General features: G+C 35.9%; 2 protein-coding genes across 3 annotated transcripts in view; one reads left to right on the plus strand and one right to left on the minus strand.

Annotated features, from left to right (window-relative positions):
• The first annotated feature begins 1,739 nt into the window (after window positions 1–1,739).
• Window positions 1,740–26,030, plus strand: part of LOC111508893 (uncharacterized) — a 76,858-nt gene continuing 52,567 nt past the window's right edge. Inside the window, exon 1 of one of the 2 annotated variants that reach the window (XM_074183698.1) lies at window positions 1,740–2,000. The gene's annotated coding sequence lies outside the window, so the exon portion shown is untranslated. Of the gene's footprint in view, window positions 2,001–12,651; window positions 12,784–26,030 lie in introns of those variants that run through there. The other variant, XM_074183699.1, reaches the window with a different exon arrangement.
• On the minus strand, window positions 23,044–25,643 carry LOC141485909 (uncharacterized). The gene is made up of 3 exons (XM_074183566.1): window positions 24,045–25,643; window positions 23,765–23,985; window positions 23,044–23,709 (listed from the first exon to the last, which is right to left on the minus strand). The coding sequence occupies exons 1-2, from the start codon at window positions 24,213–24,215 to the stop codon at window positions 23,800–23,802; spliced, it is 357 nt and encodes a 118-aa protein (XP_074039667.1). The 5' UTR covers window positions 24,216–25,643; the 3' UTR covers window positions 23,044–23,709; window positions 23,765–23,799.

The following is a 26,030-nucleotide window of genomic DNA, read 5'->3' on the forward strand; positions in this document are numbered from 1 at the left end:
CCACCAATTCCTGAACGATTAACGACTACTGACATTTACAAACAATATAGGTATAGAATAATGACATCATATTACAAACTTCAAAATATGGTATTCTTTCTTCAACCAAAGCTAGATAAAACAATATTATTGTGTGTCGAACTACAACAAATGTAGTTCCTCATAGTGATTGTCCGATTCCGATAACGAATAATAAGATCGGTTACTAATGTTTCGTATCCGTTTTCCGATCTAATTGAGAATATTTAGATAATTGTGATTATACACTCTACAACGCACGAAAATTAAGACTTATTGTAATTAACTCTGGCTTTGGTATACGTGGCGTTCTCTAGCGAGCAGCGAAAGTACTATTTGATCGTTGAGAGCAAGGCTTAAATATAATTTAATATTCAGTCAGTTACACTAGTTTTGCTTCCAAGAAAATATTAAATCTCATGTTCTCAGTGAAAATTAACGCAAAAAAGAAATATTGAAGTACTTCGATTTCCTTCATGAAAACGAAAAATCTCTTTTAGAACCCGTATACCTATTAACTATATTTGAGCTGGAGTTTGAGGGTGAAAAAATTGCTTCCGGAAGAATGGAGTTTGGAAATGACTTGTGTGACGTATTCGCAGAACCTATCAAGCAAGTGAAGAGGGGGGAGATAAAAAACGACATCGAGAGACGTAAGATCGCTAACAAGATAGGGCTTGCCATGAGTTCTTCGAGATCAGAGAACGGGGAGAAAATCTAATAGTTCTCTAGAAAGCGCTTAAAGATTACCAGTGACAGGAAAAAGATGCTTGAATGGAAAGCCAAGGACGCGAGGTGCGTAGTTAAGTCAGGATAAAACAGAACATTTAATCAGGACGGAGTAACTTAAAGAGCTGGGTAACGTCAGGCCTAGGGTGAATCTAAATGCCCATTCACACAGAACTGACATCGAGCAGAGTGTAGGCGCGGACGTGGCTTGGATCGTTGTCTCTTCCGTGTCTTATGTACACAAATGGACATAGAAGCAGCGTGGCATCTCATCTCCGCCCGACGTCGGCACTAACAAATCGACTGACAAGTCCAAGACACGGCACAGAATATTGGGCATGTGTGACGTCATCCGGCACGCTAAGCGAGCTGGCTCTGTAAATCGAACGGAAAATGATAATACCTATAGATAAATAAAAGTCATATTACGTTTATTATGCATACGAGAGCATTTGAAAGTAGTATATATCGTCATCGTCCGACAGGAGAGACAGTTTTGAATTAGAGCACAGATTAAATCGACGAAAATAGTGCGATAATTTGAAAGTGTGATTGAAGTAGTGTTAAATTCAAATTTATGTTATTGAATAAAGTTCAATAAACCTAAATAAATGTATCACTCATTCATTTTTCGAGAAATAACGCATAGTCGGAGCACTAGTAACAGACTTTAGTAATGATAAACTATGCTTCATTATTCTCTGTTTATAATAAACTTTTCTCTTAGTTCTGGCACATAGAATGATCATGAAAAAAAATAAATCTGCGAATTTTGTATATCCTCTTTTTTTCATAATTTTATTATACTAATCCATAATCGTTTTTTTCGATTTTTCGAATGACTGTATCACAGACGTGAGAATGTTCTCAAGTCTATGGATTGGACTGATATATTCCACAATTCCATTCTGGGATTTCTAGGATTTTGGTAAATTAATAGTTTTTTGGCAACGTTGCTTTGACAGCAAGGTTTACTTCTCACTCCGCATCCGCACGGCATTCTGCGATATAACCATTGTCGGGTAAGCTTGAATCGCAATCGAAAATTGGAGTTGAGAGTGGCGTCGTATCTCCTGAAGGTTACCGGTACCGTGTTTTCGTAGTGTCCCGATTTTAGTAATCGATATTCCTCATATCTATCCAACTTTCAATTTGGCTCTAAAAATTTTACTATTTATAAACTTACTGTGTAAAAACCTCACTGAAAAGTCGGTGCTTAGGGCTTCAGTAGGAGTTCATATTTCTTGCTAGAGGTGAGTTAAAATTCTACTGACAATCTTAAATTCCCTGAATGCAATTTAACACCACTAGGATCTAATTTGGCATGTCCAGAATTCTCGAAGTGGTGGAACAATTTTATAGCAGATTTTTCTAAAAATACTTACAACCTAGTTTTCATCATAGTACTGGATAATTTCAGACTTATATTTCTTGAATTTCAGGAACGTGAGATTCGATTTCACCGGAATTGCGCCACTTTAGAAAATCAATAACTAGGGTAGAGTCAAGTCCGCATTAATCCTTGTTTCTATTTGCCGACAGTCGTCAATTGTTCCCCTTTATGAAAATTTATTTGAAAAGTAAAAGTCGGGACGAATAGGTAGGCAGTATGTCACCGTACTATGATCCTAGTTTAAGGACAATAACGGTGGAACTGTACTAATCTATACAACATACAGGTCCACTATGGATAGCGATTATCAGTTACTCTCCATCATTAACGTTTTTCGACAAGGCGACCTTCAAATTATTTCCTAATAAGGGAGAAATTCAGAACACGTAGTTTCATTCGTTTTTTTTTTTTCATCTCGGTCTGGCACATATTCAACTGAATACAGGTACTGGTAATGACATTGACCGGCCTAAACAGGTGTGAAACCGACTTGAAATCATTCTAACAAGAATGTTTCTGATGCGTTATCGCAGGCGCCAGTGATTAAGGTTCCGGTTCCTGTCCAATATACCTACTATTCGCGAAGTGTCTTAGTGACCATATTTTTGTATTTTTCAATTCGAACTCGGAATATTCAGTTTGTCAATTTGAAAACGTACCACCCTTTATATTTCGGGCCCAATAGAAAATCTAAAAATGTGCAAAGATTGGTCAAACTTACTTTCAAGTGAGATATTTTGTATGCTAGTTTTCCAATTTAATCGAAATTAGCGCTATTTGAATAAATGCACTTTCGCCAACTTAACACAAATTGATTAATTACGTCAGTATGAAAATTGTGTGCTCGGGATTCGATTAAGTCGACGAAGACCGTTTTTTCCTGGTCCTGATTGGCGAAGGTTTTACCAGTGAGAACATTATCGAAGTGCTTGAGAAGATGGTAGTCGGTTGGCGAGAGGTCTAGGGAGTACGTTGGGGGAAACAGAACTTCGACCTTCAATTCGTTTGGATGATGATTTGTGAAACGTGCAGACGGGCGTTGTCGTGGAGCGGGATGGGATATTTGCTGATGACCAGTGCTGGCTGCTGCCTACGCAATTTTCGGTACATTTTATCGATTTCCTCACAATAGGACTCTGCTGTAATGTTTTGCCTCGGTTGCAAAAATTCATAGTGAATTGCACCAGCCGCTGGTGGTGGTTTTTCGTGTTTGGGAAGTGTCTAGGTGGCTCATCGGTGTCAAACCACTGTACTGAACGTGCAACCGCATAGAAGAACAGACCTCGAAACGTGACACTTTTTGTCGATCGTGCAAATTGTGGGACACCCACTTTTCGAGCTTTTTGACCGTTCCAATACGTTTTAAAGTTTTAAACCATTAAAAATCGTATGGGAGTGGACGCCAAGTTCTTCCGCCACCTCACACACCTTTTGTGATGGGCCAGTCTTTATCAGGGTCCCCAAATCCTCATCCTGGAGTACAGTAGGTTAACTAATTCGGGGCTCATCTTCGAGGCTAAAATCTCCGGAATTTAATTTCGCAAACCAACGTCGAACATCAATACCAATATTGCCAAACGCCTGGTTGATTTATCGGGCTGTTTCGGCAGCGCTTTGTTTCATTAAATTTTGGTAAAAAATGAACAACATTGATGTATGAAATTCTCTATTGATCAGTATGTACCATGACATAGAATGACAATTTATTGAGATATGGAGCTACAAAAACACATAACATTGAAACGGACAAAACTGTCGAAACAACCTAATAATACCTCAGGCAGTTCAGGTACTTTTTCAAAAATGTCAAATACTTAAACCTTTTTTATAGCAATTTATGAGAAATCTGCTGAAAACTGAACAAGTTTAAGTTTCAACAACAAAATAATAAAGAAGCATAGTAGGTATTCCGTTGAAAATTATTAGAAAGAATGTAATTTACCGAAACTAGTATTATTATGGTACCTAGTCACGAATGACAAGTTAGTGAGAGTTTTCAAAAAATATAGTCATAAACGCTACAAGGGGCAGCCGAGGATTATAACAACCGAATCCGTTATTTGCGTATCGGTCGTGTGTCGTTCAAGACTTTCCGTAATCCCGTTGAAAGAATACATTTTGATTCCGAGGAAAAAACAAACCACTCCTCGTAATTCTACAGAAAAATCCCAACATCGTGTTGGCATGGAACAACTTAACAATATCACAACAATATTATAAACAACGTCAGTTTTTTGTGTTCGTGAGTTCGCTTCAACGACCATGGATGAAATTGAGGAATAAAATCAAATTTCTTTAGAAATATCGGAAGAATCATGTGCGAGTGTTGGTTTCTGCTGATATCGGGAGCGATATCAAAAAAATACGAAAATTTTGAAACGGCCGCCGGCCGTTAAGATTTCTCAACGTACGGAATTTTTCTTTCGTGTAATTCAATGTTAATATGAGACTAGATGTTTCAGGAGGGCTAATTCTTCCAGTTTGTGTCTGAAAGTTACTTCTTTGCATGATCTTCACAAGATGGAGTAGTAGAAAGCCAAAAACGTTCTTTCCCAAATAATTAATCACCCTAAAAAACATAACCCTTTCAATTTAAAAAAAATTAAATGTTACTACGCTGGAGATGGAGTAGTAGAAAGCCAAAGACTTTCTTTCCCAAATAATTAATCACCCTAAAAAACATAGCCCTTTCAATTTAAAAAAAATTAAATGTTACTACGCCCATGGGTTCTTGTGATACTTTTCAATAATTAGATTGTTTTACTCCTCTAGTGTGACTGGGCATCGTACAAAGTGGATAAAACATTGATCCGCATTCATTACTCCTTCTAATAGTCACCAATTCTATAGTAGTATATACAGCACCTACATTTCTTCAATGTCTCCTTCCCCTTTTATTTTTTGAACGGGTGAGATGAAACTTTCAAGATGGCGACTGAGCGCTATCTGGGAAAAAATTAAATGGAAAGGGGGGTCTTGTGACACATCATTTTGAAGCTCCCGATGAATACTTCACAACCCCAGAATATGAAGTCAATACCTTCACCTACTACAAAATGGCGGAACATTAACACATTAACATCGATATTTCTAGAAATATTCCTTTTTATCTGCCATATGGCAATTCCAACAACCCGATGAGGTTTGTTAAGTTATTCTTTGTTTATAAAAATGACAAAAAATGTCAGTACGACAATGAACATCATTGTTCAAGTTGGAATATTCTCCTTTCGTTTTTGGTTTTATTAGTCGAAAGGTACCACATCAACAATTTCTAAAATGGCCAATTCTCGTCCATTGGAAGAAAAAATTGAAGCGATTTTTATTTACGCGTAATTTTCACGAGACCGAAAGGATTTTCAATGAACGTTTTCCGAATCGTCTTATCTGTAGAAAATATTTAAGGGAACTTGTATATTTGAGGGAACAACTACCGGTAGCGTACATAACAAAAAGTCCCCAGGTCATATGTCCATTCCGGAGAACAGCTAGTGCGAATAATTGGTGAGGTGGTAGTAAATCCTGAACAGTCTACTTATTCCGTCGCGAATGTTTGTGAGGTGCCTCCTTCTACTGTGTGGATACTTTTAAAGAGGAATAGGTATCATCCATACAAAATTAAAATAGTACACCAATTAACTGAAAATGACCCTAATCGAAGAACAAAATTCTGCGAAACCATGACGGAACCCATTGCAAGGCATCCTAACTATCTCCACAATATTTGTTTTAGTGACGAATGTACATTTTTTTAACGGCAATTTTCACAGACAAAATTACCGTTATTGGAGTGACACCAACCCTCACGTTTTCCGGGAAACACATACCCAATATCCAGAAAAAAATAATGTTTGGGTAGGAATATTGGAAAACCATATTGAAGGACCTCTATTTATTGATCAAAATTTAACAGAGGAACTGTATTTGAATATGCTGGAAACTACCGTTAACCCTCTCATCACTGAAATCGTTGAAGCGAATCCTAATGAATTCGATATGGATATTGTATTCCAACAAGATGGAGCATCACCATATTACTCCAGACAAGTGAGAAACTATTTGGATACTACTTTTTCCGGTCGTTGGATTGGCATAGTCCTACAGAATGGCCAGCCCGCTCTCCAGATTTGACACGAAACTGAACCTGCTTCATTATTGGATATACGACAGAAAATGATAAATATTTGTGACGTTACTGTGTTCGAAAATGTTCGGCGTGAAATATCGAATATGCTGTTCGTATGTCAAGAAGTTCAAGGCAACCATTTCGAGCATCTTCTGAACTGACCTCAAGCTTATTACCTCATATTATGTAGGTAAATGTCAATGTATTCAGATAATTATTAAAAGTTCCGCCATTTTGTAGTAGCTGAAGATATTGACATTATATTCTAGGGTTGTGAAGCATTTGTCAGGAGCTTCAAAAGATGTGTAACAAGACCCCCCCTCTCCATTTATTTTTTTCCAGATGGCGCCCAGTCGCCGTCTTGAAAGTTTCATCTGTCGATTTCAATTAAAAATTTAGTATTCATGCATAAATTTCAAAAAATAAAATTTTTGAATTGACCCATTCAGAAAATAAAAGCGCGGGGACATTAAAGAAATTCATTGTTGAATCATAAGAGGGGAACTTAATTAGGGGTAAAATTTAATTACATTCTGAGAGCCAACCATCGATAAAATAATTTGAGGGCTCCAGGTCACATTCTGCCCCAATAAAACAATGTATTTCACATAATTTCGAAAGTAAATTTATTTACAACTTATTTCAAAAGTTGATCACGTAATCACAATTTTCAGTTTCGTCTGAAACGTGAGGTATCACCCTCAACATGTGACGTATGCAATTGATGTTTAAAGTTTGAGAAGAGATGTATTTTCAGAAATTGGTGTTTCTCATTGCTTCGAAGTTCCAAGTAAACGGTAGTAGGTTAACTTTGAATTCCTTCAGTACCATGGTTGAGATATTCGCTGAGCTGGTTGGCTATAAAAATGACATTTTTTAGCGTAAACTTTAGGAATATTACGAATTTGGCTACGCTGAAAAGGGGCCTCAGAATTATTACTTTTTGAGGCTTCCTGTAAACTTTTTCAAATGATTACATTTCTTCGAAAAGAATCGCCAAGTAAAATATTCCCCTTGAATTTCAAATGATTCCATAAAGTTTTATTGGAGATGGTCCAGAACATTTCCTAAACTGGTAAGGAGAAATATAAAGAAAATCCTGTGGACCCGTATCTGAAAATCTAGAGGGGATAAAAATTTTTCAATGGCAAGTCGTGTCGAGTAGAATACTTTTTTACAATTTCAACTCATTCCAAAACCCAAAACAAACAAAGTTTACTTAAATTAGATGTATACACACTGTTCACCTTCTTAGAGTAGTTTACCATTAGCATAATGTAAAAATTTGAAGTGATAAGATGAGGAACACGTTTATCATACATTTAGTTGATTAACATTGATTATTATCGAATAATAAAGAAAACCTTCACTCGAGTGTGAATTTGGTGACAGTTATTGTAAAACCTCATGATACTCCAAACGAATAATTAACTCATGAATTTATCGGGTACATTTTCAAAAGTTTATCTGTTCAAAATTTTCCTTTGGTTTATCAATTTTTGTTGATGTCTTTAAGCTCTTTGAGAAAGGAAGGTTTTGGCTTTTCTTCTGCCCATCTTCATGAAAACTGAATAGGAAAAAGTTTTTTTGTATAATTCAGTGTTCATATAAAAGTAGTTTCGAAATTTTTTTTTTCGTGTAATTCAATACTTATATGAAAGTATTTGTTCGAGAGGCCTTTTCCTCCCAGTTTGTCTCTGAAAGTTAATTTTTTGCATGATCTACACCTCTTATAGAGTATATTTTTTATAGAGTTAATTTTTGAAATTCATAGCTTGGTTTCTTTGGAAGATTCCCACATTTTTTTTGTATGAAGCTGGAAGCCAAATCAAATAAGCAAATGAATGTCATTACATGTGAAGATTCAACTCATTCGTGACATGAAATCGTAATTGGTGCTGAAGAGGCAATAAGGCAAGTGTCTTATTCCAAAACATTCGACAGTATTTTTTCTTTCGTGTAATTCAATGTTTATATGAAATACCACCAATGTAAATCCAAAGTACTTACCTATGTAGATTCACCGAAAAATACAACTACCATTGTTTCACAAGACTCACACTCAGAGATTTGTTTTTTATTTAGTACAAAACTCTATAATGTGCTCCCAGCACCTCTGAAAAATTTAAACACTCTTCCCAAATAAAAAAAAAATATACCTCGCTGAAAATGCAACAGTGTTTAACAATACATTTTGAATCCCCTAGTACAAAACTGACACAAATTCATCATACCATATGAAAATTCCTTCATGGAATATCCGCTCTCACTCCTTCCTTTGGTCCAAAGCATTTACCTTCTCTCTAATATATTATATAACCTACTAGTACTATGTTGCTGTATCGCTGCTGTTCTAATGTTCTGACAGAATAAGAATCAACGAACTTAGGCGTGCGCAGCGTTATAGAACAGTGCTTTAAAAAAATTGTTCTACATCGCCATCTAGTGGCGAGTTACAGAAAAATTGATAACCTAAAAACCTTCTCTATGAAAAATTACTTATACATGTTGAGTTTCATCACAATCGGTTGAGCAATGTAGAAGTTTATCACTTACCAACCAACCAACCAACAAACATCCATTTTTATATATTAGATAATATGAAAACTTTCTGTTTTGTTTTCTTTAGTCGTGAGGATTCATTCAAATTGAGATAATATGCACAATACAAGCATATTCTACGCTTAGGCGTAATTGCCGACTTTTTGATGAATGCAAAATAGCACATAAAATAGTGAACAAACACTTCAACTAAAACTTCAACCATTATTTGAATGTCTATCGCCTTACTGAATCAATTCGCGTACCGCATTGCAACGACTGTCTGTGTCGATATGCTCGCGCCTATCGTTTAAATATCGTAATCGAATGCCGTTGAAATTTCGCGGAAGTTCCGTTTAGCATTATGCTCGCTGCTTCTAGAGTGGTAGGGAACATCGTACATTCGCGCGCTCTTAGCTACGTCACCATTGGTTTATGGATACCAGTGGCGGCCGGCGTTATTTTCTTTCGGGCATGATTTACAACACTACCCCTTCCCTGAGGTTGTTTGCCCCAAACACCATTCCAAGAGGGGACATCACGACTCATGTAAGGACTTAGCCTCTCTATGTGGACATCTTTAGGCTTGCTTTTGTGTGACAATTGGATTCTGTACACCAGATCGTTTATCTTTTTGGTTACCAAGTAAGGTCATTGCCAAGGTCTCTGTAACTTGGGAACAAACCTTTCCGACGTTGGGGTTGGTAGAGCCATACTGCATTGCCCTCCTTGAAGCTCACTGGCAGCGACTTTTTGTCAAATCTTATCGTCATTCTGTCGCTGGACAGCTGTAATTTGGTTCTGGTAAATTCGTGTACAATTTCCAATCTCTCCTTCAGGTCATTCACATACTCTGAAAGAGGTATCTCCTGAGATTCATCGAAAGGACTGCCACACAATACATCTATCGGAAGCTTCAGTTCCCTACCAGTTAACAACATGGATGGTGTGTAACCTCTCGCGTCATGTTAAGAGCTCCTGTATGCCAACAGAAAAAGAGGGACCAATTTATCCCAGTCTCTTTGGTTTTCGGATACAAACATCGAAAGGTATTTATTGATGGTGCTGTTATGCCTCTCGACCATTCCATCGGAGCAGTTGTTATTGTCTTTCTTATTCCCAACAGAGTCATAGTTTCCTTCCATAAATTCGATTCGAAGTTGCGGCCCTGATCCGAGTGTAGTTCTTGGGGTAATCCGTATCTGCTGGCAATTACGTTCTGTAATAGGGCTTTTGTCACCGTTTTAGCCTCTTGGTTGGGTAAGGCTACTACTTCAAGCCATTTAGAGATGTAGTATATCACAACCATAAGGTACTTGTTACCGGATGAGGTCATAGGGAGTGGTCCCAAAATGGCGACTGTGATTCTCTCGAAAGGGCACCCACTGAGGTACAGCTTCAACTTTCCTCTTTGCCTTGTCTTCGAACCCTTTCTCGAAAGGCACAGGTCACAGCGCCTACACCACTCTTCCACGTCTCGACGGCAATTGACCCAATATCATCTCTCACGCACTCTCGCTAGAGTGTGACCGCCTTCCAGTGTGACCGTCGCGTCAAGGAGCTGTTCAAGGATACTCGGGATACACGTCGAAGTTATGTCAAAATCGGTAGCATTATTCACACTGCTTCTAGAGTGTTAGGAAACATAGTACATTCGCGCGCTCTTAGCTACGTCACCATTGGTTTGTGGCTACCAGTGGTGGCCGGCGTTATTTTCTTTCGGGCATGATTTTCAACAATAGTTATTTATGTAATGTAATTAATTAATTGAATTGAATTAATTTGAATTTGTTTTCTTCAATTACCGTGGCGAAGGGCATCAGGGGTTCTTGCCACATGGTCGTACGGTCAATAAGGAGTATCATCTTGAAGTTATGCGCTGCTTGCGAGAAGCAATACAAAGAAAATGTTCAGTATTGTGGAAAAACAATTCATGGCTTCTGCATCACGATAATGCATCTGCTTACACGTCATTATTTTTTGGTAATTTTTTTACCTAAAACAACATCGTAATAATTCCTCAGCCACTGTATTCACCAGATTTGGCACCTGCGACTTTTTCCTGTTTCCAAGATTGAAAGGACCCATGAAAAGTCGGCGTTTTGAGACAATTGAGGAGATGAACACCGAATCGCTGAGAAAGCTCAAGGACAAACCTTAACAGGCATATCAGAACTACTTCGAGGATTGGAAAAAACGCTGGCACAAGTGTATTATAGCAAAATAGAAATTGATGAATAAATGTTTTTTTTTTGGAGAAAAATGAAAATTCACCTGATTTTTTGGACAATAACAGGCAACAGGCATAAAGTATATAATATCCAGTAGCAATAGCTCGTTAACTTTTCTTCAACAATATTTTGAATATTTGGAATCTAACACTTGTTCATTATTCCAACAGGCCCAACTCAATTTCTGAAGCCGTACATTCTATCAGTGAGCATGAAAAATCAACCACCTGATTATTAAAAAACAACCTCTTTTTAATTTTGTACGTCGCCTATAGTACATAGAAGAGGAAAAACCTCTTGAAAATGAGTATGATTGATTTCTGTTATGGAAACTGGAAATTTCTAGAAGTGTTATATGACGGAACAGAGATTTTTGCGCTGGTGTCGAATATTCGAAGCAAATGCAAGATTCAGTAGATCAATGATAGAACTGAGCGATACTTGATGAAAATCCATTATAACGTATTCAAAAAACACAGTTTAATGTAATAGTTTCATTGAAAGTTTACAAAACCGCGACCCGTGTTTCGCTAAGCAGTAGCATCTTCGGGCGTCACAATACTTAGTATTGTGGCTGAATACATTGTTGGGCAACATGTATGCGGCTTCTTTGAATTTTATCCTAAGCTAATGTTCCTCTTTGTGCAAGATCTCAGCTTAGGACCACTCGATGTTATGTTGATGGGTCCAAACATGCTCTGCTATTTCTGATTTGCTGGTTTCCCCTCGCTATGTGTGTTTCTTGTGCTCGGCAATGTGAACTTTCAATGGCCTCTTAGTTTCACCGATGTAGGATTTTCCACACTCGCAAGGTATCCGGTAAATGCAATTCTTGGAATCGCAGTCCGCGTTTGATGACCTGGTTTTTGTGAGGCTGCTACGGATAGTGTTTTCGTATCTGAAGCAGGTTCTGAGATTGTACTTGGACTCAATTCTTCTTATCCTTTCCGATAATCCTCTGATGTAGGGAAGTGCAAGCACTGGATGTGACGGCTTCTCTTCCTTGCGAGGCTCCTGCTGTCTTCTAGCCAAAGTCTGTTCCACCATCGCTTTGGAGTAGCCATTCCGATGAAGATCATTTTTAATGATGTCTAGTTCCTTCTCGAGACTTTCCTTCGTATTACAGAGCCCGAAAGCACGGTCTAATAGGGTCTTGATGATTCCTCTATTGATGGTGGTTGGATTCGTGGTTCAGATACTGTCGCGTGAGAGTGGGTTTTCGGTATACACAGATGTTTCCCACTCAGTGTCGGTCCTCTTCACCAATACGTCTAAGAATGGCAATCACTTGTTGACCTCCTTCATATCTGATTCAGTTTCCACATGAATGTTTGACGTACAAATTGAGAAAGTGATTTGTTTAGATTAGTGACATACTCCTTTCAGTTTATATCTGAAAGAAATATTCACACACTTCCCTTTCATTGATATTTTTTAATATTTTTTTTTCTGAAGTTTTTCCTCCTTTGTTTACAATTGGAGAAGTAGAAAATCAAAGGTTTTCTTTCGGCCACTTTGTATACCTTATAAACAACCAATTCTAATTGCATTCCTCTCAAAGTTCAAACTACATTATTCCTCGATAACATTTTGTTATCAAATCAATAACATATCATTAGACAAAGATGAAAGAACAACATTTTTCTAAAATTTTCGTAAATCAATGATGTTTAACAATTTCATTTGCAGTAAATTCAATAGTGTGTGTCGTGTGTTTCTCCAGCTAGTATATTTTCATATAGCAGGTATTGTTCACGAATAAGCATTATCCTTGTTAAGTTCAAATTATAAATAATTTTTTATTTATCACCCAAAACGCGCCAATTCTTTCATAATGTGTAGAAATAGAAGTTACTAGTGCTCTGAAAAAATCCATGAAATTACTTGAAATTGTCCACATGCACAAAGTAACCCGAGAAAAAAATGGCAATGTCAGTTTTCAGCTTTATAAACCTAGGCTATCAATCAGATATGCCCCAAGGGTTAATTTAGGTGAATTTATAATACATTCAAATTTATCAGGGTGTCAGAGAAGGCAAAATTGGGACGGCCGTAAAGTCGCCAACAGATGCGGATATAGTAGACTATTAGTCTTTTGTAAAAAAACAACTTTTTTGAAAAGAACAGTTGTTTTAGCTACTCATAATTTCTAATTATAAAAATTTCACACAGTAGATAATGATAGACAAACGTTGAAAATTAATGAATGTCTCATAAGTAAATTACTTATGTAAATGTAAGAAACATCCAAATGCAAGTATTAAAAGTCAGAAATAAAATTTTTGAACACTGTAGTAGGCTTTTCTAATCAGAAGTGTTCCTGCTGGTAGAAATGTATTAATTGTTTTGTTGATACTAATAAATGTATTGTTTCGAGTTTCATAAAATATGCCTCTGGTCACAATTCTGAATTTTTCAAAAACGAACCAGTGGTCAGAATATAGTAGGATAGTATTATATTACGCACAGTGCGTACTTCTAACAGCAGTGCATCTCCTATTGTCTTGTAGAAAATAAGAAAAGCTTGTTTTATCAAAATAGAATATCTAACACCAACAACTTGAATAAAACATGTTGGACCATAGTCAAGGAGTTAACCAAAAAAGGGAATTCTCCAAATAATATTTCTCAAGTGCCATTCGATGTAATAAACAACAAAAAATATTATTTTGATACAGGTGATTGTGTTATTATTAATCTAAAAATGAATATCCATTCATTCAGAAAAAATGTCGAATTATACGAATTACTGATATCTCGTTTGAAAAATTCAAAATCTTCTGGTTTTGATGAAATGCCGGCTCTCATTGTTAAAACTGTGTTACATCACATTATTTTTCCTGTGACATATCTGGTTAATTTATCTTTCGTGAAAGAACATTTCCAAATATGTTAAAAGTGGGTAAAGTTGTTCCCATCCATATAAAGAGAAATAATTTCTAACTATAGGCCAATAACTAGACCATCTACATTTTCAAAAATTTTTCTTGGCTCTAACGGAATAATCTCGGAGAATCATCATAGGTTGAAAGTCAACCACATCTGCAGTACACCGCTTCTGTAGCGAAATAACGTACCTTATTGATGTTGGCGAGTGCCCTGTTGGGATATTTTGTGATCTCAGCAGGGCATTCGACTGTGTGGATCATGATATTTTGATAAAGAAGCTATACCATTATGGTGTAAAACATAATGCACTCACATGGATCACAAGCTTCTTACAAAATCGTAAATCGTAATGTATGTTTGAGAAATGAACAATGCAATGAGTTGGGGGTTACAAATTCTACATTAGCTTATATCAACGTAGGTGTTCCACAGGGTTCTATTTTGTGTCCTGTGCTATTTCTGCTTTATATTAATAATATTGGAAAACTATGTGAAAATGTTCATCTTACATGGTCATATAACAACTCATTATTCTTCAATGTGGATAAGACACAATATCTTAGGTTTCACAATCGTCAAAAAAATTTGTACAAAACCCGATCTTATTGTAAATGATAAACCAGTTTCCAAATCTGTCACCCATGTCAAGTTTTTAGAATGTGCATTGATGAACATCTCGATTGGAAAGTACATTGTTCGAGTCTGATATCAGCGCTTCATTCGCAGTGCTATCTTCTGAAAAATTTGAGAACGGTACTTACACATATTCAATTGCTGATGGTATATTACGGGCAAGTGGAGTGTCGTATGCGCTATGGTGTTTGTTTCTGGGGATGGTCAACCACGTCTCAGAAAGTTTTCATTGGACAAAAAAAAATCATAAGGTGCATCATGAATGTGCCTAGTACCGAAAGCTGTAAAAGCTTTTTCATCGTTATATATTTTTGAATTGTGTCTCTATACAGCGTGTAACTAAATAAGTGTAAAACATTTAAGGAGGTGATTCCTCATCGAAAAAAAGATAGGATCTTTCATATAAAGAAATTTCATTGGAGCATCCCTTGTTAAGATACAGCCCCTTAAAGGGGGTACAAAAAATTTGTATAACAATTTTTTTCACAAGCACTAAAAAAGTTGAAATATTGAAATTAACCTGACGTTTTGTACTACCAAAAAGACACTTAGCCAGAAATTTATTTGGTTTACCCCATGGTTGTAAGAAGTGGAAAACACAACCCCTAAAATGTATTTCCAATGTAACTTTTTGTCTTATTATTTGTTTACCATTTAAAAAGAACAGTTTTCTCTTAACGTGTGGCTCGGAGTTATTGGGGATGAATTAATTGGGTCTCATTTTATACTTCCTCGATTAAATGGTGAGGCATACGTTCAATTTTTAAGAGAAGTGCATCCAGTACTGCTGGAGGAAGTTCCTTTGGGCGTCAGAAGGGATATGTTTTTTATACATGATGCGGCTCCCGCTCATTTTAGTCAAGTAGCAAACCAGCATTTAACCGAAACATATGCAAATCAGTGGATAGGTCGAGGAGGACCACAGAACTGGCCCGCTCGATCCCCGGATCTCAATCCTCTCGATTTCTCTATTTGGGGCCATTTACAGCATTTGGTTTATCGTACTCCTGTTCGCGATGTAGAGGACTTAAGAAACCGCATCATCGATGCGCAGGGTAATCAGAGATACTCCAGGAATATTTGAGCGAAATGTGGCTCAATGCGCCGATGTCTAGACGCATGCGTAATGTCTGAAGGTAGACATATTGAACATTTACTATGATTTCTACATGTTGTGTGTTTTGTTATTAATAAATTGGTTTTGTTTATTACCCTTTAATCGTTGAATGCAGGTACTAACTACAAAATAACAATAAAATCCAGTTCGCATTTATGACGATGTATCTCTGTAGTTGTTCGTAAAATAATTTTTTGCTCCCAACTGGTTTATTTTGGGAAAAAACCCAAGAGACATTTTTTATTTAGAATGAAACTGCCTATCGGAAATAAATTTTTAAATGGTAAACAAATGATAAGGCAAAAAGTTACATTGGAAATAAATTTTAGGGGTTGCGTTTTCCACCCCTTGCAACCATGGGGTGAACCAAATAAATTACTGGCTAAGTTCCTTTTTGGTGGTACAAAACGTCAGGTTAATTTCAATATTGTAACTTTTTCAGTGCTTGTGAAAAAAAATTGATATGCAAATTTTATGTACCCCCTTTAAGGGGCTGTATCTTAACAAGGGATGGTCCAATGAAGTTTCTTTATATGAAAGATCCTATCTTTTTTTTCGATGAGGAATCACCTCCTTAAATGTTTTACACTTATTCAGTTACACCCTGTATTTTCAAGAACAGAGATAGTTTTGTGAAGAATTCTGATATACACCAACTAAATAAATTCTCGTTCTTAAAATTACTTCCATATAGCAATTTGTAAAAATAGAGTACATTTTTACTCTTCTGCTAATAATGGCTTACGTGCATTTAATAAATTACCAAATGAATTGAAAAACTGTTTTTTGTTATTGACTTTCAAAAAGCAACATGAAAAAATTATTAGGATGAAAGAAGCTGTTCATATTCCCATCCAAGTATTTGATATCGATGATTTTCCAACGATAAAATATTTTCACACAGAATAAACGCGCATGCAATTTTTTATCACGTTGCCTACGAATGCACAAGTGTTTTGAGTCGTAGAAGCGTTTACATGCTAAATATTATTATCGGCGAATCATTTCTTATTTCGCTGACAGGACTAATTTATCGTTTCTATTCTTTAAATAAGCTTGCCAAATGACCAGCCATTAGGTTTTATAATTAATTTTTGATTAAATTGAAAATTTATAATTAATTTTTTTTAATGTTCACGTTCAGTTTTTATATGAAAATCTTCTATGCCCTACGTTTATGAGTCGACATCTTTAAGTTGGACCTTTCCTCCTATTATATTTATGTTACAACAAATTTTGTTTCTAGTAACTATAACTTGATTGTGAATATATTTTTTTCAGAAAAATTTGAAATTACAACAGTTTCCAAACTACAACTAAAATCTAAATATAATAGAAATATTTTTGTAGACAGTACCCAGTTTGAGGGTGCCTAGAAGATGACAGTACTACCAACTGGTACCTAATTACTTCAATTTTTTCAAAGTAATTCATATGAACAGGTATCTATATCTGTAGAGTAGGGAGGGTGAGTGTAGGCCCACAGCACTTAGGCCACATGTGACCCATTATACATCCTCCCGAGGAGTTGTCCCCCTACGCCATCGTCCATCCTGTTCTTTCCAGGAAGGTCACTGGGATACATCTTCTTTATATCGGCAGGTGTGGGCCAAGACTCGCCGAACACGCACTCTCTTTGGCAACCTTGAGGTGTCTCACGGTGAAGGTTTTAGAAGGTGCAGCGATACGGAGGGAACCCCTTCTTGGGGTTCCTTCCGTGGAGGTGCTCAAGTAAGGGCGCTTTCCTTCAGGGGCAGCCGGTTCCTTGCCTTTATTCAAGGCGGAGATTTTGGCGCCCGCCACAGGAAGTGCCCTTGCTGTTGGAGGTGGAGTGGGGGAGGAGGAGAGTGCACTTATAGTTGCTGCCACTCCTGCCTCTATCGCTCTCTTTCACCTTTTGGCTTCGGAGACGCAAATGATCTCACGCCTTGGCCTTTGTATTACATCACGAGGTGATCTGCCATGTCCAGCCTCATTCCGAGCTGTAGATTGGGGTGGACATTTCTGTTCATCCCCAGCCACCACCATAGATTGAGGTCAGCACTTCTGTCCAGCCTTGGGATTGGTTTTTGTTGTGTCTGTTTTTGTTTCATTCATGTGTGTTCCCATGAGTAGCAAGAGAAGAGATGGTCACCTCTAGCAAAGGCTTGCATTACCAGAGGAAGGCCTCATCCGAAACGCGCCCGATATAGATAGTCCAACCCACGGGATATAGACAGGTATCAGTAGGGAATGCAATCTCGCGAGATTGGGGTTCGGGCGAGATCTCGCGAGTTTATGAATAACAGTACCACGAATAACAATTTCGAGATCTCGCGAGATTGGCAGTTTTATGTATTAATTTTTGCAAATAATTACAATATTTAAATAAATTAGGGAAAAAATAGTGGGAATTATAGGTATTATGAAATAAACATTTATTTTTACGAATTTTTTATTAACCTTAAGTATTCAACATTGACGTAAACAATATCACTGGAGTTTTATCCCCAAACCAAACCGTTATTTTAACACCTCGGCTAATCTTTCTCTTGAAGATGATCACTTGGTGACTGAAACACATTACAAATTGACGTTATCGAGAGCTTCTCACTTCCCCCAACTCTTAGACAAGCCTAGGTGGCTAGGTGGTGCAGTCAGGAAGCGCTCAAGAGCAGGATATTTTACGAATCTGCCTCACACCAAATTCCTGAGTACCAGAAGCAGAATCTACATCATGAGAGAAAATAATATCTCCTGAGCAGGTCAGCAAAAGCTTACACTGAGATGATGATTCACCCAAATCATAGGCAAACATTCCCTGCATGGTGGTATCTAATGTAAAGTTATGTATAGCTGATTTATAGATATCCTCGTATATCTGCGGTCATTAAGGTGGGATTCTTACATCCCCAGATCTGCACATTCTGGCCTGGGTGGCTGCAGGTTATCTGAGAGGTTCAGGAGATTATCTCCTGGATGGTGGATGTCTGTAGTAGTTAGTACCCTGCAGCCATGGGAGGATTGAGACAAATGTATCATGGTCTGCCAACGTTGGAGGATTATTTTCACAACGCAAATCAAACCCTTATTCTGTGCTCTACTTGAGTTTTTTCAGAAGTTTTTCCCTGGAAAAGGCATTTGGATTGAATCTCTATTTTAGTGCTCATTTAATATCGTCATATATTACTATTTCTGAATTATACTGGTTCAAATGCAATAATTAAGAGATTCATTTATCAAATTGAAATTATTCTAAATACTATTTTGGCTTCTAAAACCTTAAAATACCAATTCATAATTGTATCAATAATACTCGTATACTGAAACAAACTCTTGAACATATTTTTTTCAATATTCAATATATATATTTCAATATATTATTATTTTTCTCCGCGTTATGATATTTTTCAAAATTCCAACTGCATTTCCATCCAAAGTTCAAAAAACATCATTTGTTATTTTTATATAATTTTGTTATTAATATATGATATGTTATTGAAAAGAGAATGAAAACAAGTTGATTCAGCACGTTCATATTGAATGTTTCTAATAAATAATTTTTCAGAGGTGTAAAGAAGCTAGGCAGTTATTCACATATTCTATTTTACTTTTTGTTGTTCATTTGAAAGTATCTTTCTTTGCCGGGAGAGTAATATGTAATATTAAGTTGGAAAGTACGTTTTTTTACCTAACTGCCGAAGGCAGCAGTTTCATGTTACTCAGCGGCTAAAAAATTTTGTCAGGTCTGCTGTTTACTCTGCGTACGAAAGAGTGGCATACCGATTTTTTCAATTCTTATTTTTTTAAATCTATAACATTTTTATTATATGTTTTAATCAATATTGATGGTGAAATTAAAAGTATTAGGTTGTTTCAAAAGTTATATCCGTTTTCATGAGTACTGTAATATCCCAGTTAATATTCAATTAATCCATCGAAGTAAGCGCCATTTCAATCAGTGTACTTTTGCCAGCGTAACACTAGTCGAATAATTCTGTCGGCATTGAAATTTTGTGCTCGAGATTCGATGAAGTCGACGAAGGCCTATTTTTTGCCTGTTCTTGACTGGCTAAGGTTCTACCAGTGAGAAAGTTATCGAAGTGTTTGAAAAGATGGTAGTTGATTGGCGAGAGGTCTGGGGAGTATAGTGGGTGAGGCAGAACTTCAACGCTCAATTCATTCAATTTTCGGACGGTTATTTGTGAAACGTGCGGATAGGCGTTGTCGTATGTGATGGGTCAGTCTCCACCAGGGTCCTCAAATCCTCGTCCTTGTTTATTGTAGGTCGACCATTTCGGGGCTCATCTTCAAAGCTAAAATCTCCTGAAAGAAATTTCACATATAGAATAATTAGCTGACAAGGAAAATGAACAGCAACAATGTATAGAGTTTAACATTCTCTATCAATCAGTATATACTACGACACTTAGAATACATATTTATTGAGATATGGAGCTACAAAAACACCGAGTTACAAAGCCACCGAGGAAGCTACGGTATTAGCAAAACACGTCTAGAAATGAAAATGTTTGGGAAAATTGTGTAATTATTATCTTGGATAACATTAAAACGGACACAACTTTTGAAACAAACTGATATAACAAATGATATGTTATCTTTTGGTGGTTAGAAATTGAACAACCCCGTCTTATTAATTTTGATTGTTTTCATTCAACCAGACTATTGGTGATATTCCTGTGTAACCTTCGGTAGCATTTCCAAACCCAACTCTTTATTTTTTGTGTTCGATAATTCCAAAAATGTTCTGAATTTCACTAACTAAGGATATCTTTTTTATACATTTCGCATGTATATGTAAAGTATGTTGACAATTGAGAGTTCAAATTTAAGAAAACGTCAACTTTGTGTTGACATTCGACAGCAAAAATCTTATTTGCAATACGATTGAAGAAAAAAGTTATTATTTTTAACTAGAATTGTTATGCAACTTGAAAAAATATCGTTGATAAAATAAAACCTCAAAATTTGGTAATATTATAATAATGTGAAGAAATTATTGGTGTTGGCCAAAATTTTACTGATTTTATTTGTGTTATGTTCATTAAAGAAGAAAGTAATACAAATCATTAAATTATGAAACATACAAATTAAGAAACAACAACAAAAATTAATTGGCGCTCCGGGGCGACTTCATTGATTCCAGTGGCGCATTTGCTTTTTCAGCTGCAGGAAAACCATCAGCAAGACATCACCTGAAGATCTTGATCTGCCAATGTCCTCTCTTTCATGAAACCAAATGTAGGGTGTCTCCAGAGGCTTCAGTAAATTAAAATCATCGCCAGAACACTTCGTGACACGACGATAGTCAAACTTATACCAGTCCGTTTCGTCTTTGACCAATGCGTAATAATGACCAGATGCAACGCCAGAATGACAGTGAACAATGACTGCATGAAGATTATTATAATAGTGGTCTGCTAGATTGAAGTGTTCATCTATTTCGAACTTTCGTAAGAGTTTGGTGCATCCGTCAGGGGTTGAGTCATGTTTGAAGGTCATCAGTGTCATCATTAGATTGACTGGTACCTCACCTATACTTGTTTTCTTATATAGGTTGTTCACGTTAAGAAGAGAATGATGTCACGAGATGACAAGTTACGGCGTTGCCAACATGTGCACTATTTCGAACTTTCAAATTTTTTTGTACTGTTGATATGTTTTATTGCTATTATCCCTACCTTACTTTTAGTATTTGTTGAGACTATTTCGATAATGCTTTAGGCATATTGAATATACGCAGGTCTTATCAAAAGAAATGATTAGTTCTGAAAAGAAAAGAAAGACTGAAAGTTTTCGAGTTTTTTTCGATTCGGCAACGTCTGAAATTTTATTATCAGTTGAGCAACTTACAAAATGAAATATTACTAGTTTCATTGCTGTTGAACGCATTTCAGTGGGAATTTTAACGTTTTTATGTTGGATATATAAAATTACCAAAAATGACGTCATTCTCTTCTTAACGTGAACAGCCTATAATAGTCAGTTAGTTTGGCGCATGATTGGCAATACAGTTGATCGTCACCAGTTAAAAGTTTCATTTTAAGATGATTTGACAATAAGCTTTGCACGGACTGGTTATCACTCATGTGTTATTAATTTCAAATTTCGCATATTTGCTATTGCACTTTTCTTATATTTTTCTGCCTTTATTCTCTCTATTCTTAATTCTCAAATGAATAAATGAAATTTCAGTGGTTTTTAAAAATGTTTAAATAGGTCAATAACTCAAACTCTGATTTTCTTATTTTCCCAAGTTGAAATTTTCCCAAATTTAGGGATACCATCCCCTTGTTTGTATGTCTTCCATTAGTGTATTTGAAGAAATAAATAACCAGCCTAATGGCCTACAATCTTCATATTTTCTTTAGACGTTTCCACTAAAATAAATGAGCGTGATTTTTGTGTCAGAAAGAGTGATAAATAAGTTTTTCCCCATATCATCAACCTAAAAGAAATTGTTAACCTATACCTAATAATAAATTCAAAAATTTATCAATTCCGAATTTTTATCTTTGTAGATAAATAGGTATACGACACGGTTCCTGTAAACCAAACCATTGATTTTGTCGGAAATTTCTCTATTTCATTATATGTATATTGATTAAGGCTGCAAAAATGAATGATTTTTGAGTCTTCAAGGTTGTTAAAAAAAGTGTGACATATCAAAGTTGTGTTTTCTTAATGGAACACCCTGTGTTTTGTTATACTTTTGAATAGGTCAGTAAAAATAATATGATTTCTTCATATAATCGTTTTTGAGTTTTTTTATGAAAATGCTAGGTACAATCATTAAAAACTAAGTAACATCGAAATATATAAAAATCATTTTTTTGAATTCTGACTAGATATTATACAGAATGTTCAAAAATCATTGTCACTTTTTTACAGTTTCGAACAAAGATAACTTGGTTATTTCAAAAAGAACACCTTGTATTTTTTTAGTCTGAACAATAGAAAATTCAATTATCTTCCATTTGATTTTGGGGTTCCCTATTCCTAATTCTTCAGAAATTGGCTTTTTCGAATAGTAATTCTTATTTCAATGCATTATTTGAATATTTGAAACGACATTTTTTCAACTTGTTGAAAGAATTCTTATTGTGTTTCACCTTATCCTAAGGGTACGACTGAGCTAGTAATGAGGTCTTCCTTTATATTGGTACAAATTCAATCAATTGTAGTGCTAGAGTTTTGTGTTATTCGAGTAGGGTTATTCACATGCATTATTAAATTTATTTCTGACCGGGATATTATAAGCTTATATCGTCATAGTTACGCTATCAATAAAGAGGGTCATAACTCCCTTGGGACATTATAGATTTTATAATTCCCTCTACCTTTCACAAGTAAAAATAAATAGAAATGAAAACTGAACCATATTTTATTTATTCACGTCATTACAAATAATAAATGTAAAATTTTGAAATGTTCCCTGAAAATTACTTCCGCCACTGGAAACAATTTCTTCTTTTGTATGGCTGGAGCTTCTGTTCACTACAGTCGAGGTACCTGCCTCTTCTGATGACAAAGTAGACAACATACGCGCCGTTTTATTTCTCAATTCGATGCTATCCTCCAAATACCCCTCCGCCACCGTGGAACTTTTCCAACCTCCGTGTCTTTTTAAGTTAGTCATAGTTGCTCCTGCATTGGCTAGAGCAGTAACAGAAGTGCGACGAAGGCAATGTCCCGTATAGGAAGATGAGTTTGGCCATCCTAAATACATTGCGATTTTGCTGGGGATTTTCCCAAACATGTTTTTTCCAATTGGCTGAGATGTACATTTATTTTGTCGAAAGCTCAAAAAAAATCGTTCAATACCTTTAGGACGCCAAGACATATAAAGTCTTAATAAAGGCAAAGCGGAGAACTCTTTTTCATCCACAACTGTAAATTTCTTCGATACACCAGTTTTACTTTCCGGTACGTTCACTACCATAACGGAATCCCGGTCCTCTATATCCGATATCTTCATATTCAAAAGTTCCTGACTTCTGCATCCTCCAAAATAACCCATAATCAAAACAAACTATAACAAAAAAAGGAAATAAATACACACAAAAAGAAAATAAGAAAAAAATTACCTTATGCAATAAATTAATATCATTAGGAGCGTCCTTTAGGAATCTGATAACATCTTTAGGAGATAAAACAGCAGACCTTTCGGCTTATAACTCTTACTCTTCCGTTTCAAAAAAGCCTGTAGTTCATTGAACTTGGTGATATCTCGTTTCTCATGTATAGTCACCATCGATTTTAGCATTGACCATTTAGTCCATAAAGAATTCGGACTATACGTTTCTGACTGAAACGAATAAACACAATTACTACCAAATCTACCGAAAAACATAGAAAATTATTTACCAGTTCTTGAAAATATGCCAGAAATACAGTTTCAGTGACATCTTTTGGCATAACATTTTTCCGTGTCAGCCAGTCCAGATATATCTTGTATTCTTTTTGGTATACGGCTTCACTTTTCGATGGAATTAATGATTCTCTTGCTTGTTCAGCTTTTTTCAAAATATCCTCCATTATATTTGGGGTAGAAAACACGTTTTCAGCGCAAACACAGCTTGATAACAAAGTTCTGTTTATAAACAAGTAACATAGCAACAACCTAGCAACAAGAAAACTCTACTATAATCAACGGTACCTGATTCAAATATACCGGGAAGGTAATGAATTGGTACATTTTTCCGTTTCAAAAATGAACAAAATTTTATTGAAATCGGTCAGAAATAAAATTATCTATGTACCACGGGAATTAATGAGCCTTAATAACCTCAGGCAATTGCTGTCCCTCGGGCCAGAGGCCCTCGGGACGCAAACTTTGCCATCGGTAATTAAGGCCCTCCTAATTCCCTTGATACATAAATAACTATAATAGATGTCAGAAGACCCTGGTATAAGTGTGGCGATTGTAGGGAGCTCATTTGAAAGTGCTTCAGAGAAAGTGCTGGTGAGAAATATTTATATCAGCCTGTGGAGGTCTGTATATGCATACTATGAACATGTTTATTTTTTGACAATGGTCATAGAAAACTCGAACTGTTTTTCCTCAATGAGATTATTATTTTTTTGATGGTTTGTTGTATTGTGAATTAATACCGCTGTTCCCCCGTGGATTGAAGATTTTCTACAATATATTGATAATACAGTATAGTTTGGGATGTGAATAGGTTCACTTAATTCGAGCCAGTGTTCCGTTAACAAAATTACGTCTGGATAGTTTGAATTCTCTCGGATTCTAGGAAGATAAATAATTCTTATTTTTTGTTTCTGATTGATTGAATATTCAATAAAATCACTACAATGTATGAGAAGTATTGAGGTTTGTTGTCACAAAAAAGCGGAGCTATTTTTTTGTATTTAAATGTTCGGATACTTCATTAACGGTTCAATTTGAGTCTGAACTGATTAAAGTACTGCTCTGTTCAACATTTTCTATGTAACTGTTTTCAGAAATGTTTTTCGGGGGTGTATTATGTAAAATACCTTGAATTGTTTCGAGAATTGCTTTGCTGACAAAATATTTATCAGTTTAGTTGAGGTAATAACCCCACCTTTAGTTAGATTTTCTAAGATAATTGTTACAATCAAGTAGATTTAGATGATCATAATTTTGATCATGGATATGTTCCTTAATTTTCAAGTTATTCTCATGTATTTTTTATTTACATTATTTACATATTTACAAAATTAGTGTTTTGGGAGTTTATCGCAAGGATGTCAACTGAAGATGTACTTAGCTTATTTGTCCATGTCAAATGTTTTCCGTTAGTGTAGGGTGTTGAGATAAGTTGTATCCGTTATATAAAAAAAAGTTCATTACATTTAGATTTTTTAAACGCACCATATTAACAATCGGAGAAAAAATTATATGTTCCACACGACTGAGAAACAGATTTACTGCCTTATGAAATGCTAGCCGCGGCAGTAAATCTACTACTTATCTGCCTAGTTAAACAAATAACTAGTATCAAATTATTCAGGGATAGAACTTTTGTTCTACTTCTTAAGCGCCGATTCGTACAGAAAAGAAAAGACGTATAAAGGAAACGAGAAGCGTACATGTTGCAGACTTTTGTTTTTTACACGGCTTTCGTATGTAACCCAATGGTGCAATGTACATAGAAGAGACATGGAAGCCACGTCCGCACCACGTCTTTTCCCAACATCCGTTCAATGTAAATCGGAGCTAATATATCTCTAGAGAAAATTTCAACAATATTCTTAGTGAAATAAATGAAAGAAATTGAAAAGTCTTTGAAGACAAATTGCAGGTGACTATTCATAATGAACATTGTGAACATTGATTGTCAATCAAGTTATTTTACGATGTTCTAG

The sequence above is a fragment of the Leptinotarsa decemlineata genome, unplaced genomic scaffold (genome assembly GCF_025532065.1).
Source record: "Leptinotarsa decemlineata unplaced genomic scaffold, Ldec_3_MD MMD2_tig00026340_RagTag_RagTag, whole genome shotgun sequence".
Classification (NCBI taxonomy): domain Eukaryota; kingdom Metazoa; phylum Arthropoda; class Insecta; order Coleoptera; family Chrysomelidae; genus Leptinotarsa; species Leptinotarsa decemlineata.

Excerpts from the sequence above, each read along its gene's own strand:
- LOC141485909 (XM_074183566.1), bottom strand. The coding sequence starts at position 24,215 with ATGGAGGATATTTTGAAAAAAGCTGAACAAGCAAGAGAATCATTAATT. Across the intron at positions 23,986-24,044 it reads TGGCATATTTTCAAGAACTG|TCAGAAACGTATAGTCCGAA; the intron begins GTAAATAATTTT and ends TATTCGTTTCAG.